Source organism: Periophthalmus magnuspinnatus, chromosome 9 (assembly GCF_009829125.3).
Source record: "Periophthalmus magnuspinnatus isolate fPerMag1 chromosome 9, fPerMag1.2.pri, whole genome shotgun sequence".
NCBI classification, from domain to species: Eukaryota; Metazoa; Chordata; class Actinopteri; order Gobiiformes; family Gobiidae; genus Periophthalmus; species Periophthalmus magnuspinnatus.
In genome coordinates this window covers 32,901,639-32,926,148 of record NC_047134.1, presented here as the reverse complement: position 1 = coordinate 32,926,148, position 24,510 = coordinate 32,901,639, and the positions used below count along the sequence as shown (strand labels likewise).

At 39.2% G+C, this 24,510-nt stretch overlaps 1 protein-coding gene across 1 annotated transcript; it reads left to right on the top strand.

Moving 5' to 3' along the window:
- The first annotated feature begins 10,251 nt into the window (after positions 1-10,251).
- paqr3a (progestin and adipoQ receptor family member IIIa) lies at positions 10,252-20,238 on the top strand. The gene is made up of 8 exons (XM_033972652.2): positions 10,252-10,448; positions 11,595-11,823; positions 12,577-12,739; positions 13,118-13,273; positions 15,507-15,704; positions 16,179-16,269; positions 17,183-17,395; positions 18,283-20,238. The coding sequence occupies exons 1-7, from the start codon at positions 10,388-10,390 to the stop codon at positions 17,323-17,325; spliced, it is 1,041 nt and encodes a 346-aa protein (XP_033828543.1). The 5' UTR covers positions 10,252-10,387; the 3' UTR covers positions 17,326-17,395; positions 18,283-20,238.
- Positions 20,239-24,510: the final 4,272 nt, after the last annotated feature.

The window sequence follows — 24,510 nt, the reverse complement described above, 5'->3', positions numbered from 1 at the left end:
GCTATAAATTTTGGTTCACAAAATAGATCAAATAAAAAGATACAAATATTTTGATTGACTTTTTCTATTATTATTGTATTTTACTGCTCAAAGTGCTGGAGTTCTCCTCTAGGACATATAAAATGATAGAGTGATTAAAGCCCTACATCTCAACGAAATATAGTCTAAAAATATTTGTATATATTGTGTAACTTGGGTCGGTTTAAATCATCGGCCCAAAATAAGTTGACCTCATTTCTTTTGTTCCTTACTCCATATTTCCAATAAATAGCTTTGAGAAACTTGTGAGAAAATGAACAACTAACATTTTAGTTTGGAATAAAAAAAAACAACAACAACTATATCCTGTACGTCTAAACCAAATATGTATATAAATCTAGTTAAATCAACTCAATTCAAGAAACAAAATTAATGTCACTTTAACTTACGTTTATTATTCTCCCTTTCGTTCCTGTCACTCTAACCATATAGGACCCCATTGAAAGTCCATTTACGCTCTCATGTTCATTATCGGCTCATCACTGTCACCCCGGCACCACAGGGTTGCCCCATAACCCACCAGACACTCTCCTCTGCTCCCACCCTTTTCTACGGAGAGGGGCGCCCATCTTTTCTATTATCTACATTTGACATGCCCAAGCTCCAACGTCACACTGTCATGCCGAGTTTTATGCTTTTTATGCTAATATTGATGCTAACGTTTGTGCTAATGTGAGGCCCGCAGTATTGGATATTGTATTGTAAATTTGAAGCTTTGTTTTGTAGATTGACGGCGCAGTGGTGGGACACAAGGGCGGTGCTTGGGTCCTGTTGACTTCTATCGGAACAGAACTAAATGGGGTGAGGATACTTTGACATAGTGTTTAACCCACAAAATGCCACCAGCTGATCTCTGCTAGCAGCAATGGCATGATATGATTTTTTAAGTTAACCTTACAAAAATATGTATGTTCATTAGAGATTTTTAAAAAAAATGGAAAAAAGATATTTATTTAATGCTGACATTTCTTTTAGAGGTGCTCTCTGTAACGTTTCTTGTGGAATGTATGCCACCTGCTTTGTGTCTTTGTGTAGATGTTTTTGCTTTGCCTGGAAATGCTCCACAGTATTGCTTTAAAATCTATAGAAGCTACCGTGGACTCTTATTGGGAGCAGAGTTGCCTCCACACAGATCTCACCTCTGACTTGGCCTGGAAGCCGTTTTAATAATGTGACATTTGTGAACGCGTCAGCTCTTTTAAACGGCTCCTTAACGTGAACTCTTTTTCTTTCTGGTCTTTGTGTGTTTTTTTTACTGATTAACTCTGAACCAGCAGAAGAATTAGCACAAAAACAGAGCAGGCAACACGAGTGAGAGCTTTCTGCACAACAAAACATATTTAGCCATTTCTCTTTGAATAGTTTGTTTATATAATGAGTCCCCACATTGAGAACTAAAATAAATATAAATAGAGCCATGTTTTTGAATGGCTCTATTGTATGACCGGATCCAAAAGATTCGGACCCCATAAAAGAGCCGAAAGTCCCATCACTTGGCCGTTTGAAGATAAATGCTGGAATTTTGAATAGACACATTTTATGCTAACGCTTTGCCTTTGAGATATTTCGAAGACACAGAGTATATGTTTGAATTATATTTGTACACACCAAAGCTAAGATTGTCAAAGTTTACCGAGCCTGAACAATGCTATTGGACCTTTTAACCTGGCTCTTTGTAATATTTAGATTGTGCTAAAATGTGTGCATATTTAGTGCATTTCTGGCTTTCATATGACATCATAATATTCTATAGACCAATATTGTTTGTGTAATCCCTCAGTCGTCCAGGTCTGATCCATAGTAAAAGTCAAAAGTACATCTCAACTGGACAAAAAGTTGTATGAGTGAAGATGTTTGGCTGCTCATCCAAGCCACTTCTTCAGTTCTGGTCAGATTACTGGTGGACACTGCTTTTACTATAGGCCAATGTTATTTAATACAGAGGAGGGGCAGTTAAATGAATATTGTTAAAATGTTGATTTGTGTTGTAATACAGTGAGTCCCTTTTGGATATTTGATGGCAAAGTACAACGTAATCAATAGGAAAACCTGGCTCTTGTTCCTTTCTCGAATCCGAAAACCACCAATATAAAACGCATTATTAACGCCACGTGGAAACATTAAACACGTTGTCCAAATTCTGCTGTTTATTTCAGATACTGGCACGAAGAACTTCTCATTTGATTCATAAAAATCAGAAAGAAAAGGAAGAAATTCACCTGCTGAACTTTGCCCAATCTCCTTAATATTGTCGGACGTTTTGTATAATACTACATTTGCATTGTGTCCGGAGCTTAGCGTCACCCATCACCGCATCTGCCCCCCCACCCACCACCCCCTCCACCAAAACTGCTGACTGTCCCCCCCCTCCCTCTGCTCCTCCACCGCCACCGCAATCTTTATGGCCTGGATCATATTGTATCGTAATGTGCTTTATTGTGCACAGAATAAGCTTTTCTTACAGGTAATTGCAATGCGCCGAATCGCTACCTAGCACTTCATGTTAGCTACACCGCACCGGCCGCGACTGTGTAAAAAAAAAAGAGAAAAAAACCCCGCAGATTTATCTTGGCAGGGAGAAAATTGATCCATTTCACCTTTGTCTAATGGAAATTTTTATCAAGGGTTATCTGTTTATGCAAATGGGGAGTCGAAGGAGCGGAGGCGAGCAGGGGTTGTTAATCTGAACGGCCTCTCGGAACGTCGACGTGGAGGCACGGGAGGGGGAGGGCATCTGGGACACTTATGCGTGTTTAGGAGGGGGAATTGTCTCTCTGAGGGGGACATTAAACGTTATGGAGATATGTAAATTATGGGGCACTTTTGGAGGAGGGGGGGTGGACATATATGGTCAAATGTGTGAATAGGACGAGGGGAATTTGAAATGCTCGATATGGGTTGTCATAGTAAATCACGGGGCTTCTATGAGGACATATTTGCATAATTGTGGCTCTCTGAATGTGTCGATCCAGCGGGACCGTCAAAAGTACAAGTATATCGCACTGACAACAATGTACGGGCTCCGATATTGATCCCGTGTTGCTTAAAGTCACAGTATGTAACTTTTAAATCAAAAAATAGACTAAAATAAAAGCCTGTTGCTGGTTGTGTTTATCGCAGGAAAAACAGGCTTGCATCTCCACAAACCTGACTCTCATTCGGCCTGGTTTCCATGTCGTTTCATTGGTTATAATCTTCCACTGTGTAGCATAAAACATATGGAGAATGTGCCGAAGTATGGTTTTAACTTTCTATTTCTATGGAACTATGCCACCTCTAGAAAGTTACATACTGTAGCTTTAAGGGTTAGGTCATGCAATGAACGTATAGGTCAGGTTCACTTAACATTCTGAGCTGCATATATTGTCACACTGAGCTGAGGACAGGTCAAAATGCAACAGAGTTTGTCTTGTAAAATCAGGTGTATCGAATTTTTTTTTTTTTCTTGTTACTTTTTTAGTTGTAATCTGCCATATTTGTTTTTACACAGACAGACAAGTTATCTCATTGATTGGTTCATCCACCTCCCAATCACAACCATGAATATTCACAGAGACAGGAGAATTGAACATAATTTTTCTCAAATATTTCTTTATAAATTGTGTACTAAGATATGAAGTTAACATATTCAAATCAAAAACTGAATGAACCAAGACGAGCTCAGGATCTGGAAACTTAACCTTAGTTCCCACGACTAAATCCGATTGGTTTAAACCTAAAAGGACTCTCTCTGCTCTGAATGGTCACTACCTAAACCCCAGCATCTGCAGCCAATCATTAAACACCTTTTAATTAAACCTTTTTCACAATAATGTAAAAATGTATTGTGATCTTGATTCAAAATAGCTGTTGTCCCAGATGAGTGGCATAGGTTTGAGGTGACGCTCTTGTTGTGTGAAAAAGTTGTTACCAAAGTTTAATTTTAAAAGTCCTACATCGCACAAAACTGACTCTTGCGATCTTTAAGCCGTGTTAGAATATTGTTACCTCATCAAAAACATGCCTGACGTTGTTTTTCATTCACACATGTTCAAGTAATCCTGAATTATTGGTCTGTCTACATCTGCAAACTGTAGCTTTGAAGATCACAGCTAACCTTTTAACTTTCAGGGCTGAAATTATCCAAATGATTCTAGTGAAGATATATAGAGTTTAAAAACACTTCCTGTATTACCACACGATGACATCACAAGGTGGAACAGAGTGTTTTCTGTTTGTGTTTCAGCCTAAATATGCAGCGTTTGTGCGTTAAACATGTGCGAAGGAAACAAAACACAACTCCAGGTCTGTTTGTGATGAGGAAACAACATTATAACACAGATCAGAAAATAGTGTAACATGGGCCCTTTAACATTACAGTGACAGGTGTGTGTTTACTGTTACCATGGTGCTGACACGTGTTGGTTTGATGAGAATCACAGAAAATGAAAATATTGATGTTAATGTCCAGACCTTACTAATCTTCATATCTAAATGTTCAGCTAATTAAAAAACTATTTTGGAGGGAACAGACCTGGAATTGCCATTTAACTCAAATCTTAGACTGAAGCAGGTTGACTTGATGTTTTTTGCACTAAAAATACATACACAAATTATAAAAATTTGCATTTGACAGGTTTTCATGTTTTTCTAATTATTATTACTTGGTTTGTTAAGTTAAGGATCAGTTTGTGGAAAAAAGCTGAAAAGAAAAGTACAAAAAGCGTGACAACTTTATTTGTATAGTACAATTTGTACTCAAGATAATTTAAAGTGATTTACAGAATAAGAAAGACATTAAAATCACAATGCAACAAATCAAAACATAAATAATCACAAATAATCATCATAAAATTACCATTAAAGAGAAAAGTGAAAAATAAAAACCTTTCAGTCGTCTGCACAGATAAACAGAACTGTTTTTAGCCTGGATTTAAACATTGTCAGAGTAGAGGCCTGTCTCACATCTTCAGGAAGAATGTTCAAGGTTTTAGCTGCAAAAAACTGAAACGCTGATTCCCCATGTTTAGTCCTGACTCTGGCACCAGCAGGAGGCCGGTCCCTGAAGTCCTCAGAGTGTGAGATGGTTCATATGGCACTAACATGTGGGAGATGGAGAGACTTATACACAAACAGAGCTGCTTTAAAGTCTATTCTCTGAGCCACAGGAGCCAGAGACCTGAGCACAGGACTTATGTGCTCGTACTTCCTGGTTCTAGTCAGGACCCGAGCAGCAGCGTTCTGGATGTACTGCAGCTGTTTTAACCCTCAAATAAAAAAAAAATACAAGAAGTAGCTGAGAGTTCTAACAGAGAACACCTCTCTGTATGTCATCAACATCAAAAATTCAATCCAAACTGCATAAACCTTCATTTAATAAAACAAAGGTGTTTATTTTTATTTGTCTAATCATAACTCTTGTGTAATTTAGATGCTGGTTCTTAGGTAACAGTTATGGAATTACCTCAACCTATGTCATATCTGCTGCCTGTGTCCAACCAAGAAGTAAAAGTATAAACTTCACCAGAAAAAAATAGACAAAACTTAATAGCTAAATGGTCAACTAGTTTATAAAATGCATTTACTTGTGACACAGGCATATCGTATTATTTATTCTACCTTATAAGGCTAAATATAGTTAGGATATAGAGCCGGGTTCACAAATAAACACAAAACCATGAAGGCTCTGTGTTCTCCTCTGTGACGCTGACATCTCTATCCTCTCCAGGCGTGTTCAGAGGAGCCATAGCGCCCCCTGCCACCCCCCTGTGTCAAACTGCAGCTGATGTCTATGTCTTTGTTCTGCACTCGCTCCTTCACAGACTGTATTACTGTCAGTGTGAAACATGGAGCGGTCTGTTATGTGCAGATACAAGGGCTTCTTCTCTAACTAAATTCTCTAAACATTTGACTTATTAAAAATGCTCAAATTGTTCTCGTATGATTTTGCTGTCGATGAGGATCATTGTCATAGGCACCGCTGTCATATATAGATTTTTTAAACAGTATATTATGATCACAGTGTTACTCTAATTAAACAGTAAGATAGTTAAGTAAATGACTATAGATGGCTAAACAAATGCAGTGGTGGAATCTAAGGAAGTACAGTTGGTAAAGTACTGTAATTGGGGGTATTTGTACTTTAACTTAACCTTAAGTAAAGTACACTTAATTGTACACTTTATTGTCCCTTTGCATTTGACACTTGTCTTAAAGAGGGAGTATTATTATATTCTATTATTCTATATTATATCCCCGTTTCAAACCGTGCGTGTCTATTTGTGTCTGTACTTTTATGTTATTATGTGAATAATATGTGCAGGTTTGAAATAAATATTCTAACTAACTAAGTATTATGTTCAGGCCTGAAATGATTTTATGTCATCCATGCATGTTTGAGTATTTTAGTGATCTCTTCCTATTCGAACCCTCCTCATGGTTCAGCTGTAAGATTCTGTCCAAGGCTCCGCCCACACGCCTACATCCCTCACGCTCCCATACGACAATTCTCCAAATACACAAAACCATGATACAAAACTGTACATAACAACTTGACAAACTTGATGCGATGTGCAGTATTAGCAAGATACACACTGATTGTGTTGTGATAGCACTCTGAAGGGGGAGTTACTTAGCGCAGAGAGCAAAGGAAGGAAAGTGTGTTAGTAGTTAATAGCCCAAAGAAGTGTACCCCCTCTTTAAGTACATATTTTAGGTTTGGGTTATTTGATACTTTTTACTTATACTTCACTACGTTTTAGAGCAGGTATCTGTACGTTCTACTCCACTACAGTATAATAATAATAATAATAAAAAAGTATTACTCTTATAGTTTGAGCTCTGCTAAAAAGTTCAAGGTTTATTTTTTATTAATTTCATAATTTTACAAAAAAATAAAATAAATAGAAAAAAGAAAAATTATAAAAGCAACAAGAAAAACAATTGATTCAGTAGTTTGTGGAACAAAATTCAGCTAAAATCTTTTGAAATCCATACATTTGAAGCTTTATTAGACCTCAAAATCTACATGAAGTACTTTTACTTTTTACTCTTCAAGTACATTTTTAAACAGGTACTTGATACTTTTTAGTTGATTTTTTTAAATAGATTTTTATTTTTTTTTCTATCTGTACTTTTACTTAAGCAACAAAATAGTGTGAGGTTTTGCGTCATTTGGGGTAAAACTTGGTAAAACTGAAGTATTACGAGTTTGCTGCGACAAAACTACATTAATCCTAACTCCTTTAGATCAAATCAGTCATATCTTTTAACAGTATTTTTACGTATTTGGACAGCTTCATCTGAAAGCGGTTACTTAATGTATTATATATTCAAAATAAGTTTAAAATGTGTACTTATTTGTGACCTGTTGAGAGTGACATGTCTCCTCGCTTCTGTATTGTCCATGTGTATCGTGTGTGTTTATCGTGTGTGTATCGTGTGTGTATCGTGTGTTTATCGTGTGTGTATCGTGTGTGTATCGTGTGAGTATCGTGTGTGTATCGTGTGTGTGTATCGTGTGTGTGTATCGTGTGCGTATCGTGTGTGTATCGTGTGTGTATCGTGTGTGTATTGTGTGTGTATTGTGTGTGTATTGTGTGTGTATCGTGTGTGTATCGTGTGTGTCGTGTGTGTATCGTGTGTGCTTGTGTATTAGTGTGCTTCGTTTACTGCAGGCTCATAGCGACCTCTGGAGGACAATGTTGTAACTGCACCAGAAACGCCCAACATGTTTTCCCTTCCTTTCCTTCAGAGTGAACTGTTTTGTACTTACTGCCACTAGGCCTACTTAAAGCTACAGTATGTCACTTTCTGAAGGTACCACGCCTGCATAATTCCATAGAAATAGAAAGTTAAAACCATACTTCTGAACACTCGCCATGGAGACTGATATGTTTTGTGTCATACTGTGGAAGATTATAGCCAAAGGAACAACATTTCCATTAAAATAAGCAGGCCAGGCCAAATCAGAATAAGGATGCAAGTATTTCAGTGCAATAAATGCAAAAAAAAAAAAAAAGCTTATTTAAGTCTACATTTTGGGTAAAAATTTACATAGTGTGGCTTTAATTATGTTTATAATCAAGTAACAGCAGACTCAATAAGAGATTACAACTGTATTTCTTACACCTTTAACCTACAAAACCTACTCCAGCGAGTCAAAATGTTGAAGTTGTACATAATTTCACAACTTGCCTGGGCTGAATACACAGAAACAATATTTACATGTTGTACTATTTCCAAACAATTAATCGTCACTATTGCCTCCAACTGCCTTTTATACATTGCTTGAGTTTTTAATCCATTATTGTTATAAAGTCTGTTCAGTAATCCTTCACACTCCACACATGTAGTGGGGAAATTGTGTATTTCCACTTGAGTAACATTATTTGAGTGTAAAGGTAGAATTAGGCTACTTCATTTATATTAGTGGTCCCAAACTTTCCCGTGTGGAATATGCATGTTCTCCCTGCAGGATCTTAAACAACAATCCGTTTAAAAATGCCTTAGATTTATATAGCACCTCTAACCTGGCCTCTAACCAGCCCTGCTTAGCTTCTGAGATCAAGATCAGGCACTGACAAGTCACATCTAACCCTAAACACGGCCAACAAATCTGCAACCTGAAAGTTAAACAGCAAATTCCACCACAGAATTCTGTTTCCAGCTCAGTTTTAAATTAGGCTGTAGGGATTGTACAATGTGGCGATTGCCTCACCAGCCCACAGTTAAAATCCCCTTTACCTTAGTTTACCTAAAATAATTCAATTCAACTGCCAACATTTTGGACGATATCCACAAATATGTCAATCTCCTCTAACTGCTCTTTTGAAATCTCCCAAAACTACAACGCAATTCCCAATAATCTGTCCCAAAATTATATTGTCGTACATCCAAATCTGTTTCAGGAAAAAATGTCTCAAAAACCAATTGTAGCATCGTGTCCGAGAGGCCCGTGCGCATATGTAGCCGTGCAAACTAACAGGGATTACCTCTAAATTTTTGCCCGACCGCTAACCACAACAACTTTCTAAAAACACTAATCTGATTGCAAACAGCAGCTAAGTGTTCCAGCACTGTATACAAGCAAATTAATCCCAACTTAAATTGTAACGCTTAAATTGTTTGGTCCCTCCATCTGGAAGGACAAGATGTCTGTTCTGAAGAAAGTAAAAGAGAGATTAGAGACTGTTTAATGCTTTTGAATGGGAGATTATATTTAGGACGAAAAAAAGGGAAAAAACAATATATTTGATTGACCGGAAGAGATGAGATAGAACTAGGGGCAGATGGAGGGTTGTTTTTGGGAGATAAAGTCAGAGGAGGGAGAGTGAATATATGGTACATAGGAGAGACTTTGAATGTATAGTGGTACTCTTGACTGTGGGTTAGAGGTTTGATCCCAGCACCAACCAGAGCATATACTGTCGTTGTGTCCTTGGGCAAAACACGTCATTCACTTTGCTACTATGTGAATGTAGTTTGTGATTGATTGTGGTTTGAGGATGAATGAATAATGCCATGTAAAAGTACTGTTGGTGTCTAAAAAGGCATATGAATACAATATTACAATAGAGATGAATAGAGTTCTCTTCTTCTGATTATTCACAGTATGTTTATATCTATCTTAGCCTATAGCCACACAACCATGTGCATATTTGAGAGACAGAATGATATTATAAATGAAACTACTTCAAATTGTGTGAGTTATGACCAACACAATGTTAGTTTGGGCCCGACATCGTTTCCTGTTTTCCTCTCAAACACACACTTTACAGTAGGTAGCCTAAGAATTTACAAAGGCTGAATGCTGTAGGCCTACAATCAGAAGTGGAACAGGTGGTCTCTCTATTTGACAATCAGAGGCAGACTAAGAACAACAAAATGCACTATAAAGCACTTTGGGTGTCTTGGAAGGCACTATATAAATCCAATGCATTGTGCATTGTTGATGTATTTAAAAAACAAAAGTTTATTTAAACCTAAAATTACTCCCTCTGGTCTGAATCATCACTACTTAAACTCCAGCACCTACAGTCAATCATGAATCAGTGCTAGTGCAGCCTCTGCAGCTCAGTGAGTAAATTCTGGAGGTTCTGAGCTTTCACACGAGGCGTGGCCATATACTGAGAATGATAAAAACTTGTATGTGTCCTCTATCTGCAGGTTACACCCCAGTCTGGTCTGGTCTTGTCCCTTTCCTTTTTGTTGTGGCTCTTTTCACTCAGGCGCAGTCCCGGGCAGCCTGTTTGGGTCGGGGTCCTACACTGATGACGTAGACGCTGCTGATTTGGAGGATGTTGTTGTGAGCTAAACTTTTGTCAAACCTTTTCTCTTTTGTATATTTATTTTACATGTTTTTTCTCAAATGCGGAGCCCGTACTACAAGCCGCACAATGGCACACACTGCACATACACCAAACTGAAAGGTAAGACCGCGATCTCATTTTGTTTGGCCTACATTTTACAGTCGGGCTCGTTAGCATTAGCGGCTAGCCCCAGTCTGAGTGGACCCGATTTGTTTGGGAAGGGGAAACTTCATTGAGTCGTTTTTGTTGCGATAAACGTGCTTGATCGCTTCGGAGTGTGAATGTATTGGGTTTATTGTCTTGTAAAATAGCCGTTTGAACGAGATAATATTCATTTTAGAGCTAGTTAAAAGCTTTTAACACTGCTAAGAAGTCCTAATCAAAAGCCTGTCACGTAACCTCCATCAGACGTGCTAATTGTTCGTGCTACGTGTCAAGACAAAGGACACGTTTAGGTTTTATTTGGTGGTACAATTAGAAGATGTAGAAACATTTTATAATTCAGAAAAAGTTGCTACCAACTTTAAGCCAACTCAAAAGATTAGTTTACGTTAGTGTTTAAATAACTTTAGAGTTGTGTGTTCTACATTTCCATGTGATTTCAACTTATTATTTGGAAAAATAAACCAGCCTCTTGTTTGTATTTCTATTTACTTTATTTATGTATTTAATAAGAGATGAGAATAAAGCGTGATAAACGTGTCAATTCGGTTATATAAAGATTAAAAAATGACTTATTCCCAGAGCCACTACAGTTTCTCTTGTATTTTGTGTTTCCCGAAGAAGTTGAGTTATTGTAATAAAAACTTCTACACTTATGCTGATTGTCTTAAACCGTAAAATAAAGGGCATCGTGTCTTGAGACTTGAAGTTTTATTGTTACACAAGGGAAAATGCATAATAGCTGACAATACAATAAACATAGACCTTAAATATTATAATCCAATCTTAGTTAAATCCAGGTGGCAACTTTTTTTTGGCCAGGCAGTGTATGTTTGTATAATCCCTGAGATGTTCCATAGTGGTGCATGGGTGAGTCTAGTCTGTGTGGTCTTACACTTGTTCTAGTACAGGTTCATTTCTGCCCTGTGAATGTGATTTTTTTAGTATTGATACCTGTTCCAATGAGCATCTAGTTTTGATACTAGTTTTAGTATTGATTATTGTCTGATTTTTGATACTTTGACAACCCTACTTAGAACGTATATTTGCATTTCATGTTATTTCTGTCTTCATAACACATCCCCCCCCCCCCTCTCCTCACAGCGTCCTCCTCCTCTGGCCCCTCCCCTCTGGCTGCGATGCCTCAGAAGCCACAGAAGCCGGCTCAGACCACCCACTACATTGAGCTTGGCGGGTATCAGTACTGGCCTGTGCTGGTGCCCCGGGGCATCCGGCTTTATACGTATGAGCAGATCCCAGTATTTCTGAGAGACAACCCCTACATCACCGATGGGTACAGAGCCTACCTGCCCTCTCGCCTCTGCATCAAGAGGTCAGTTGTCCTAGTAATTGTCCTAGTAACTTCACAAACCTAATGCACATCGCAAGATGTCGTGTACAGTTTTGCATCATGCTTTTGTATATTTATGAAGAATTGTCGTGTAGGAGCATGGATGACGCAGGCTTGTGGGCAGAGTATTGGACAGAATCTTACAGCTAACAATAAAGAGGGTTTGAAAAGGGCCCAGGAGAGAATGCTAAATTACTGAACATGCATAGATGACATCTAAAACCCCTTCAGGCATGTTTTTGATGAGGGAACATCATAATATGGAAGAACATTCAAAACATTTATTTTGCATAATACTCCCTCTTTAAAGACAACTGAAGGAATTTGACGTTTGAAAAAATTTGTCATCTGAAAATAGGCAAAAATCGCCACTAAATTCAAAAGCTGTCAGCCAAACATGACCAGTTTGTGCTTACATTGCAGAAAAATGCTTTCTGGGCTGGAGAGGAGTTTGTTTTTGGTGCAGTACCAGTGAATCGACTACTAGTCCAATTTGCATCCTGTTTGAGCTAGCAATACCCTATCCAGATATTTTAATTAGTGATATGCACGCTGCTCAGTGGGACAGACGAGCCTAAGTTTTTGAAGCGACTAAAGCTTTATACTTTCCTTTCCACACATGTACATTATTAAACAATGAAAAGTGAAATTCCAGTTTTTTGAAAAGTAGTTTCAATGACTTGAATAATGTACAACACTGGACTAAATGTATCTAATGTGTTGTGTGTGTTGCAGCCTGTTCATGGTGTCCAATGAGTCCGTAAACATGTGGAGCCATGTACTGGGCTTCCTGCTCTTCTTCTGCCTGGGCGTCTACAACATGGCATCTGTTCTGCCCTCTGTGGGGGCCTCCAGAGAGGACTATGTCATCTATTCTGTCACCCTCTTCTGCTTTCAGGTACAGAGCATGGGCGGGACTCAAATAGTACAAAATGTTGCTAGATCATTCATCAGCTACTCTGAATACTACACAGTTGGTAAAACAAATCTATTAATCGTTGGTCACTTTATAATGAACCTTTAATGTAGAATGAACAAATTAGGTTAGGAGTTAGGGCATTATGAATTAAGCATTTACTAAGCCTGAATCATTCTTAAACAATTGGTTCATTATGAATTAAGTCTTTGTTTATGCTGTAGTGTAGTTATTACATAACAGTACATACAAAAACAATTATTTTTGATTCAGTTTATATTTAGTTCTTTGTATACCTTCCCCTCTTGTTCCTTGTTCCATTGTCCTCACCTGACTTGTGTCCCTCTCTTCCTGGTCCAGCTGTGCATGCTGTGCTCGGTGGGCTTCCACGTCTTCTGCTGCCATCGTTCAGAGAAGACAAGTCGGCGCTGGATGGCTCTGGACTATGCCGGTCTGTCCATTGGGATCCTGGGCTGTTATGTGTCCGGGGTCTTCTACACCTTCTACTGCAATAATGTGAGTTTGAGGCCTATCAACAGTGACTTAACCCTTTAAGGACTGAGCACAGTATAGATCAGTGTAGCATGCCTAGACTTTTATTCTTTTTTTAGCCATAAAAATCATGTTAAAGTATCAGAATGTACTGCATTTTTTTGCACAACTACCTCTATTTTACATATCCATCCGTATTATTTTGTTGATGTGTTGAATAACTGACTGGAAAAATCCCAGCAGCACGTACGCTCTGATTTATCATCTTCGAGGGACAATGGAGGCAGATTACCGTAATGATAGTTAAATATTTAAAGAGCCCCATGCCTCCGATTTGAGATGCCACTTGAATCTATATGATAGCACAATTGGTTGCGGAGTTACGGTAATGGAAAGTCTGCAACCGCGCTCTATCAACGACGATAACATCCGCCACTATAGGGTTAAAACCAAAGTATTTGTATTGGAAAACCGAAAAAATGAAAAAACTGGATTGGTGCATCCCATTAGTCACTTTCAACCGTAGACTGTGATATATATAAGTGGACTGAGGGAGTGTGTCGTCACCCATAGCTTCAGCTCTAGCCAAATGAAGCCAATTGATAGTCCAATGAGGTTCTTCTGATAATTTATTTTAACATAGTTTTTTCAGACCAAGGTTTAGTTTGTTTTCATACAAACTTTGTTTGTTTTAACTCTCTCCACATTAAGACCAGGTTACAGAGGGAGAGATTACATTTTTTTGTGAGTTCATGCCCAAAGTGAGTCAATCATGCCCATGCTCAATTCCTATTTAGAACGCGGTGGCTAAAGGGCTGGTTATGTCCATTTATACAGTCTATGCTTTTAATCAATAATCTAGAGGATGTAAGATTTTTAATTGTACTTTTTCCCGTACATAATTTATACATTATACCAAAGGGAAGGTTTCTGTGTAACCCCCAAAGGGAAGGTACAAAAATCCTAATAAATGGAATGAATATTGGACCCGTAAAAATGCTCTCATGCCCCCAGCTCTACCTCTTTAACTGAATTCCTCCGAAGCTGTCAGTCTGTCATCTGCCGATTAAACGTCCCCACACCTTTTAAATGTGAGCACTTCGAACGCCCACAGCCCGCTCATCCCTTTAACCGCACTCGCTTTGGCCGCCTCCTCCCTGGCATCTCCCGCCAAACACGGAACAAGCGCGCTATTTTGCCCTAGCTAAAATCTGCTGCGCCGCAAACCAGATGGCTAGCACAAAAAGACAGAAAAAATTGTAAAAAAAAATCACTCTTTCTTTCATTTGGTGCCAGCGTCGGGCCGTTCCTGTGTTCCCGGCTCTCCCCAGACCAGGCAGGCGGCATTATAATGTAGCATGAATCATTTGGTGCAGGAGATTTAGAGATTTTTTGGCTGTACGTGGACTGTGTAAATTTATGCGGCGCTAGATTCGTCTGGAAAAGTGCGGTTGGACCCTCTCCACACAAACGGACAGAAGGACCCAGAACAAAATGTGAGACATCTATGAGGGGCACTTATGGATTAGATAGTAGTTTATTTGAATAGTTTGTGTTTGACAGAATGTACACACAGCAGATGTATTCAGTGTCTATCAGAGGGGCCTTAGGCCTGGTTCAGTTGTGGACTAGTCCTGGGTTAGACCTTGTTTAGTCCTGGCTAGGTTAAAGAGGGGTTATTATGCTTAATCCATTTTTTGGAGCTTTCGATCATGTTATAACGTTGTTCCCTCATCAAAGACATGCCTGAAGAGGGTTTTAATGTCTTCCATGCATATTTCAATAATTTAGCGATCTTTCCCAATGGCACGGTTTACTGAGGGCAACAACGGGACTATTTGGTGTGGCTCCCTCCAGCCGAGTTTCCAGGGGCAGGGTCCTGCTCAGTGAGACACTGACGTCATCCAAACATTACAACAATTTTCTTAAATAAAATCCAAATCATATTTGAATTATACTTGTAATCATAAGGCCAATTTCACCAATTCACAAAGAGACGTTTAGTTTGTTGCACTGAGACATATGACTAAAGCTAGTGTAAGCACTATAGTACTTCTGGTTTATTATCAGCTTTTTCTGCATTTATTCATTTCTCTCTGCCTCTACTCTGCCTTTTAACCTACCTTTATGTAATGCAGTGGGTTTGGCTGGGGTTGTTGGGTTTGGCTGGGGCATACCTGGCGCCTCTCTCTGTGTTTGTATATGTTTGTATATATTGTTGTTATATATATATATATATATTTGTACTTGTCCACAGTACTGGCGGCAGGTGTACCTGGTAGCGGTCTTGGCCATGATCCTGGCGGTGTTCTTTGCTCAGATCCACCCCGTTTCCCTGAGTAAACAATGGAAGCAGATGCGCTCGCTACTGTTCTGTCTGGTGGGGGGGTACGGTCTGGTGCCCACATCCCACTGGGTGTGGCTTTCTGGGGGCTTCAGCTCCGAACTTGTGCAGGTACCACCCACACATCTACTGTCTTGTGTGTATAATGCTCCTGTGTGTGTGTCCTGTGAGCATATAGTTAAAGCTCACAGGATAATGTAGGATGTTTAAGTCATGTTAGAACATTGTTACCTCATCAAAAACATACCTGCAGTTGTGTTTTGTTTCATTCACATGTTTGAGTAATCCTGCATTATTAGTCTGTAAACACCTTATGATTTTGTGAAGTGTTATAGTAAACAGCTGCCTTATGCCTTATACCTTTTTGTTCAGTAGAGATCGACAATTCCAGGGCTAAAATTATTCAAATGATTCTAGTGAAGTTTTATGGGAGATTATACAACAGGGGCGGTTCATCCAATCTAATTACAAATGGTTGCTTTAAGCTGTGTGTTTGCATGAAAGAATGACGGCGACATGAAGAAAGACTGTATAACATCCATCTCCTCTGTCTCTCTGTCTTTCTATCTCTCTCTCTCTGTCCAGGCGTTTGTCCCGCGGGTGCTCGGAATGTACGTCCTTGCCGCTCTGGCTCTGGTCTTTTACGTCTCCAAAGTCCCAGAGAGATATTTCCCAGGTCACTACTCACTAATCTTTACACCTAACCAAATGCAATGTTTTTTAATGACTTTTAATGCCACAATTCAGTATTTGTAATGCCATTAGCAGGTGCAGAAAAAAAGACATTTACTTATCTTTGTCTTGTCAAAGTTAGTTCTGTAACCACTCAGCAGAATGACAAGAACCTATAGACTGTTATTATGAAGCAAAACATTTATAAACCTGCAAACTGCATATATCTTTTGTATTGGGGTTAAATGCATTTATTGAAAATGTTTGCAGCTAAAATGGCTGCCCCAGACTCACTATAATGTTGCTGGGACAAGTTTAAAGAAACAAATGAAGCCACACATTAAGCGTTTGAACTACCCATAACTGGTCTTGGGGTTAAACATCCTTCAGTCACATCGCAAAATACACGTAGTAGCCATAGACTTAAAACTACATTTGTTTGGCTTTATATCCCACCACAGTGAATTAATGGTGTGTGTACTTTAGATACAAGTGGCTTATTGGCCACTGTCCCTGAGTGTAATCATACACAACGCCAAAGTGTTATAAGTGTGCTGCATCAGACCTCAACACCTCACCTGAGTGCTCTGCTCCGGCTCAGAGCGAGTCGTCCACCTCAAAGTTAAGCCTCACTAATCCTACTCATGAAAGCAAGGACCCCGAATGACTTCCCGCCGGTGGGAAATGCATTTAATTGGATGTAATAAATGTTAACTAGATGCTAGAAATATTTTTGGCAAAACTGCAGATTTTTTTTTTTTTTTTTAAGCCACTTGAAGTTGAATGTAATGCAATTTCTGCAAAATCCGTTTAATTATTTTTAATCCTTTTAATGCCCCGTGGAAATCCTGACACATGTTTTATTATTCAGTACAATATTCAGTATCAGGATTAATAAAAGTTTGTGTTCTGCACAGGCCAGCTGAACTACGTGGGCTCCAGTCACCAGCTCTGGCACGTTCTCCTGGTGCTCATGTTCTACTGGTGGCATCAGTCATCAAGCTTCATCATGGCCTACAGACACAGCCAGGCCTGCCCCGAGCCCAGCGCCCCGGGGTAAAGAGGAGGGCTCAGGGGGCAGAGGAGGAGCGCAGGGTGCAGAGGGCTCAGGGTGCAAAGGAGGAGTGCAGGTGAGAGGGAGAGCTTTTGTACTCTTACTCTACAAAATAACCTGGGGTTGAAAGATTAATCATAATCCAATAAACATTGCAATTTGAATGGATGCAATTAGGAAATCAAAACGACTGCGATTTTTTAATGCCATAATTTCTTCCACAAATAACAAAATCTCCCGTCTTATTTTGCATAAAAACTTATCTCTGTAGTTTAGATCCATACAAACACTTTCTGATGTGATTCTTGTATTAGTTCATATTTCAGTCTTTTGGTCAATTCTGAACATGTTTAAAATGAATAGAATCTTATTATCAAAACAAAAATTGCTAATTTAATCGCAAAGCTTGTCAGAAAAATCGCAATTTGATATTTTTCCTTGGTGAAGATTTGATGCATCTTCATCTTGAATACACTTGTCAACTGTAAACAGACATTTTATTTAAGATGTTAAAAGACAGAATGATCAGTGTAAAGAGCTGGTTTGATTTAGTAATATGAAAATCTGAACAAATGTGTAAAAAAAAAAAACTTTCCAGAGCACAAGGACCAGGTAGAGTAACAGAGTATAGTTACTTTAAAATATTACTGCTGTGAAAATAAAATAATTTACTTCTTATTTATTTTAAGAAAGTCTCAGTAGGACTGGATGAGGAGGTCATAAACAGGTGTACTATTCTTAAAGCTGTTCTTTCATCATTCAAATGGATACTTTATGGGCCCATGTCATGATTCAGTGTCCTTCTAAGCACAATTTTAACATTTGTATCATTTGATACTTTCGCAGATTTGGCATAAGCCGCAAAAACATCCTCTCGTGTGTTTGCTTGTATTTGTCATAACATGAGCGGGAGTCACTGCTGTATTTCCAGTGTGTCCTGACTTGTGTCGTTTGTGTTGACAGTTTGATTGACAGCTGCTGGGTCAGAGGAGTTCGATGGACTTAAACAGAGCGGGATCTCTCAGTACACTTCATCCAACCGGACCTAAAGACTGTTCAAGACACGACGCTAAATATGTTTGAAAGTGTGAAGCTGCAAAATAAGGTTCATAAAGTAGATAAGGTAGCAAGAGCTTAAAAAGACTACTGGAAGTGCCTGTGAATCAAAGAGAATTGAATTTTTTAAGTATTGCAAAAATAATTTACACCAAATGTGATTTTAGATTTTTTTTTCCTGGTGTTAAAAGTGGTGTGGGTATTTTTTAGCCAAATGTAGCTTCCAATTTATCATTTAAAAGGGGCTGTCCAAATTTAGTAAAGATGGAACAGCAAACTATCTGGTTAGTTGGAAAACGCTTAACTCGCTGTGTCACTGCCCCCTGTGCTCGCTCTGACAACTATCCAGCTAAAATTGCTCAAATGCATTGGATTGGATAGTATTTATTTACAAAATATTTTTAGCACAATTTCAAAGTTTTCAGAACATGCAAGTGCCTGCAAGTTAAACTGAAACCACTTTTTTTTCTTTTTTTTTTTTGTCATTCTAATCATGACAAATACTTGAACTTGAATTTGAAATTTGAAAATTTTCCCAAAAGTGGTAAAATGTTAACCGATTGTAGCACAAATAGTTGTTTTTATACTTCCTTCTTCAAGTCAAATCAAACCCAGCATTCAACTTTATAGCTTTTTAGTTTAAACTGAGCGCCCCCTACTGCACAGAGTCAAATCAGGTCCTACAAAAGGGAACCTAAAATCATGTGCACAGTGAACGGTATTACTCTCTACAATTCATTCTATGTATACAAAAAGCTGCTTTATCGAACCAAAGATCATAAATGTCTTAAGTTTTAGTTGTAGCACACCCTAAACCTATCAAAGGTTTTGTCCAGTTGACAGATTTGAATTTTCTTTTATTATTTAGTGCAATGATTAAAGTTTACAGGTCGACATAAGTGTCACGTTGTGAACAGCACCAGTCAAAAGCTTGGACACATTTTTCCACTAATGTTTCTAGAAGAGTATTATGTAAAATCAATTGTTTTGAGCTTCCTACCATGTTAGAACATTCATCAACTCATCAAAAACATGCCTGAAGAGGTTTTAGATGTCATCCGTGCATGTTTGAGTAATCTAGCGATCTCTCCTGGTTCAGTTCTCCTCATGGTTAGCAGTACGAGTCTGTACATGTCACCCCTGTACTTGCCATTTTCCATGCAAAAGTATGATATAAAACAATGCGTTACAACTTGTTTTGACCTGATGTGCAGTAGTTTCATTCGCAGGACGCGCTCTGAAGGGGGCGTGGCCAGTATAGTATTTCCAAAACAATAAAAGGTAATGCGGTGATCTAAATGTTGTGTATTGGCAATTATACCCTGTAAGAGTATAATAGTGCCTCTTTAATGTCATTTTAAATTTGGATTTTTACATATTTACTGCGGGTTGAACCAGTGTGAATGAGGCTTAAAGCAATAGCTGGTAATGTATTGTATTCCTATTTATAGAATGGTCATTTAAATCCTTGTAAATGCTTTACTTTGAAGGTCTTTTTATTATTCTAAAGCTGTCCAGTAGGCTCTGCTTGTGTCCAAACCTTTGACTATGATGAGGTTTATAATAGTATTTGTTTGATGTTTCATGGGAGTAGTTATCTGTGTATTATAAGGTTCCTCAAAAGGATTGTGACTACTTTTTCTATTTGTTCTTACACCCGGTCATTTCAGTGGTTTGAAGCTCTACATAGGAATAATGCAGTGTGTGTTAAGTTATTGTATGCAAGTATTTGTATGTTTTGTAAATATTTTGTCACCTTTTGTTTAAGCTCTTTTGTACAGTAGGGCCTTTGTAACATGGACTTTTGAATCTGAACACTTCAAACTTGACACTAAATAAAGTTAAAAAGCACTGGTTAAAATGTATTTTCTGTTGTATTTTTGTTGAGTATTGTATTAGTTTGTTATTTGAATGAAAAAAAAAATGACATCAACTTATCTACATGGAAAAAGGCCAAGTTACAGGTCAGATCTGTGGAAAGGCAAGACCACCCAGAGTACGCATTTTTTTTTTTTTTTACCAAAATTGGACATTTTAAAAGAAAGAAAAGTGTAAAGCCATACTGAGGAACATTCCAGGCAAAGCAATAAATACATTCAGTCAAGTCAACCAGAAGTTACAGAATGCGTCTTTAACTTGCTACATTACATCACTGCTTCATATTTAGTTTTCCATTTTAGTTTTACAATTTCATGCTGACAGAAGACATTGGCCAATTAAAAAGTACCAGTTGTTCTTATTAAATATGTGATTCTTAACCATTGCAAGCAGCAGGAGCAGTACCACCTACAGCCACATGAGGTCAGTAACAGAAAAACAAGAGGATAAAAATGACTTGCTTAGAGGGTAGTGTTTCATGATACGATAAGTTCAATACTAATGAATAGGCACAATTCTCAGTATCGACTCTAAATAAAAGTTTTTATTATCATTGTATCGGACAATAGAATGTGATTTTCAACATTAAATCAGTTTTTTTCTTTACATACCTGTGCCTCAGTCCTCCAGGTGGGTTCCATAGTGGTCCATGGGTAGATGTCCAGATACTAGTCTATGTGTCTTATACTTGTTCTGATACAGCTCAAGATCATTCTAAAGATATTCAGGACATATCAAATCAAATCAAACTTCATTTATAGAGCACTTTTCATACAAAAAAAAAGTAACACAAAGTGCTTTACAAAGCATTAAAATCAGTCCCACCCACCAAACCCACCCAACCACCGGACAGCCCAACAACCCAACCCCAACACATCAATAAACACAACCAGTCAACCCCCCACCCCAACGCACACTCGCACCCCCCACCTCAACACACACTCCCACCCCCCACCCCAACACATGTTAAAATACCTTGGATTCATTTAAAATATGTTTAAGTGGAACAGGCTGGATAAAGATGAACCAGATGAGAGAGCGCCACCAGAGGAACCATCTGCACCAGGAGCAGGGTCACCCACAGCCACAGGACACCAGCCCAGGGCCCAGAGAAGAGATGAGGTCAAGACCAAACCTCCAGGGCCCAGCAGCCACAGCCAACCACAGCTCCCGGTGCAGAGGGCTCCTCAGAGGAAACACTGGCAAATCTAAAATGATTAAAAATAATAAAATTAAAAAAATTAAACTAAAAAAAAAATTAAATTAAAAAAAAAAGTCAAAACTAATAAATAAGTCAATAAATAATAAAATAAATAATAAAATAAATAAATAATAAAATAATCAATAAATAATAAAATAAGTAAAAACTAAACAAGTAAATAAAACATAAGTAAAACATAAACACACTAGCCAGCCTGAATAAGACTAAATAAATAGAGAAGTAAACTAAAATGATAAATACTAATCAAAAGCTATGCTAAAAAGATGGGTCTTGAGCCTGCTTTTAAAAACCTGAATGTTCTCTGCGGCCCTGAGGTCCTCCGGCAGGCTGTTCCATAGACGGGGGCCATAAAACTGGAAAGAGGCCTCTCCATGAGTGTGTGTCCTGACCTTGGGGATGACTAGGAGCCTGCTGCCGGAGGAGCGCAGGGGCCGCGAGGGTTCATAGGATAAAAGCAGTTCTGTAAGATAAGAAGGCCCAAGACCATTAAGACATTTAAAAACCAGTAAAAGAACTTTAAAATTGATCCTGAAACACACAGGGAGCCAATGCAGGGATTCTAAAACCAGTGTAATGTGGCCCCGCCCCCTGGTCTTAGTCAGGACACGTGCTGCTGAATTTTGCAATAATTGTAGACCTGAAATCGCCTTTTTGGGAAGACCAGAGAGCAGGGCATTACAGTAGTCTATACGACTGGTGATAAAAGCATCAGCGTCTCTGTGTTGGCCCGAGAGAGAATGGGACGGACTCTGGATATGTTTTTCAAATGGTAAAAAACAATTTTTGTGATGTTTTTAATGTGTGGAATAAAAGTCAGCTCAGAGTCAAAAATAACGCCCAGGTTTCTTACTTGTGATGATGGATTAAAAGACTGTGACTGTAATTTGGGTAAAAGTTTCTCTCTCTGGGTCCTGGTTAAGCTGGAGGAAGTTTTCTGCCATCCAGGATTTGATGTCTAAAATACAGTTAAAAAGAGCATCCACTGGGCTGGTGTCATCAGGAGACATGGAGATGTAAAGCTGTGTATCATCTGCATAGCTGTGGAACCTGATTCCATGTCTCCTGATGACATCACCAAGAGGGAGCATGTACAGGTTAAAAAGTATAGGACCTAAAATGGAACCCTGGGGCACACCACATGTGATTTTATGAACCTGAGAGGAGCAGGTGTCTAAACTTACCATAAATGTTCTGTCTGTGAGGTAGGAAGTAAACCATTTGTGTACAGAACCAGAGAGACCGACCAGGTGTTTGAGTCTGTTTAAAAGAATAGTGTGGTCTACTGTATCAAAGGCAGCGCTTAGATCCAGTAGAACCAACACTGTCACCTGTTTAGAATCATAATTTAGTCTAAAATCATTTAAAATCTTTGTCAAGGCTGTCTCTGTACTGTGGTTTACTCTAAAACCAGACTGACATTCTTAAAGAATGTTCTGTGTGTTTAAAAAATAATTAAGCTGGGTAAAAACAAGTTTTTCTAAAATTTTGCTTAAAAATGGTAAGTTAGACACTGGTCTGTAATTGTTAAAGTCATTAAAATCTAAATTGCTCTTCTTCAGCAGGGGCCTCACCACTGCAGCTTTAAAGGCAGTGGGAAAGACCCCTGTCTGAAGAGAGTAGTTCATCATGTTTAAAAGCTCGTCTCTAAAAGATTCATAAAATGACTTGAAGAACCGTGTTGGAATGAGGTCAACATGAATCACAACTGTGCTAACAGTGGGATGCTGACGTAGGATGTTGGGGGCGGAGTTTGTGATGTCCTGGACGAGGGCACCTGGGTGACAAGACGTGTAGCCATTTTTCACCCTCACGTGTCTGACCAAGGAGGAGCCCAGTATCAGAACAGAGGGACCTGAGGGACCTGAGGGACCTGAGGGACCTGGCCGCGGCGCTGAGGCTGGAGCCGCTGGTGGAGCCTGTGCTGGGTCTCTCTGTGGCGCCGTGGAAACACCCGCCGGAGCAGAGCTTTCACCTGGGTCACACCCACTGGAAGCGGCCGAGCCCTGCGTGCACCGAGAGGACGCGGCGCATACACCCGACTCACGGCGAGCAGTCTGGCCCGACGTGCGTGGGGACGCGGCCGCGGAGCCTCCGCTCGGGGCTGCTGGAGCGGCAGGTGGAGATGAGGGGCGCATCAGCGGAAAGTCAGTCAGAGAGCCCAGGAAAGGTGGTGACGAGCCCGTGCGCCACGCTCCAGGTTTAGGAGCCGGGGTGAAGTGGACGCTACCAGGACGTGTCCGACAGCGGGCTGGAGGCTGCCGCTGAGGCTGTCCGGCTGTCAGCGGAGGAAACTCTTCCAAAGCCAGGACTGAGAATTTGTTACACAGGGCGATGTCAGCAGGAGAAGTGGGGCGCGAGGGATCCATCTATAGGGTTAGTCACTTTTATAAACAACCACAAGAGGAAAAAGATTCATGACTGAAAACAATATTTAGAGACAGTTAAAAGAACAAAAAATGATTTCTGTGCCTTTTGAGTTTTATTTCAACTCTTTAACAATGTGTTGAATTCATACAAAAATCTTACATAGAGAAACACAAGGCGGTGCTACCTCCAAACTCAGTACTCCCAGTAATTTGAACGATCCCTTCTGGTTCAATAATATTAAAACAGGTCTGAATAATGCATAGAGTAAAGGCCCATTCAAACTAAAAAAGTGTGGGACTTTTGGGAGGTGCTGAAAATAACCACTCCGATTTTGTTCAGATTTAGTGGACTGACAGGAGGTACGTGGTAGTATAAGGCATTATGGTGCAAGAAAAACAAGGGCAAGGCAAAAGCTCAAGCACATCACGTTTCAGTTAGTTTGGACCGTTTGAACACATCGAGTTTCACTTAGTTTGGATTGTTGGAAACCAAAGGAGTGACGGTCAATCAGCGCTTTATGGAACTTAGACCAAGTTCTGTATTTGTGTTCTTCAGCAAGACACTTACTCACACACCACATTCATACCAGGCAATGTGGGGTGAGTGTTGGTGGTCGGTGCCTGAGATGGCACAGATTGGCAGCCACCGGTTCTGCTAGTCTGCCCCAG

Excerpts from the sequence above, each read along its gene's own strand:
- paqr3a (XM_033972652.2), top strand. The coding sequence starts at position 10,388 with ATGCGGAGCCCGTACTACAAGCCGCACAATGGCACACACTGCACATAC. Across the intron at positions 10,449-11,594 it reads CACATACACCAAACTGAAAG|CGTCCTCCTCCTCTGGCCCC; the intron begins GTAAGACCGCGA and ends CTCTCCTCACAG. Across the intron at positions 16,270-17,182 it reads CCCAGAGAGATATTTCCCAG|GCCAGCTGAACTACGTGGGC; the intron begins GTCACTACTCAC and ends TGTTCTGCACAG.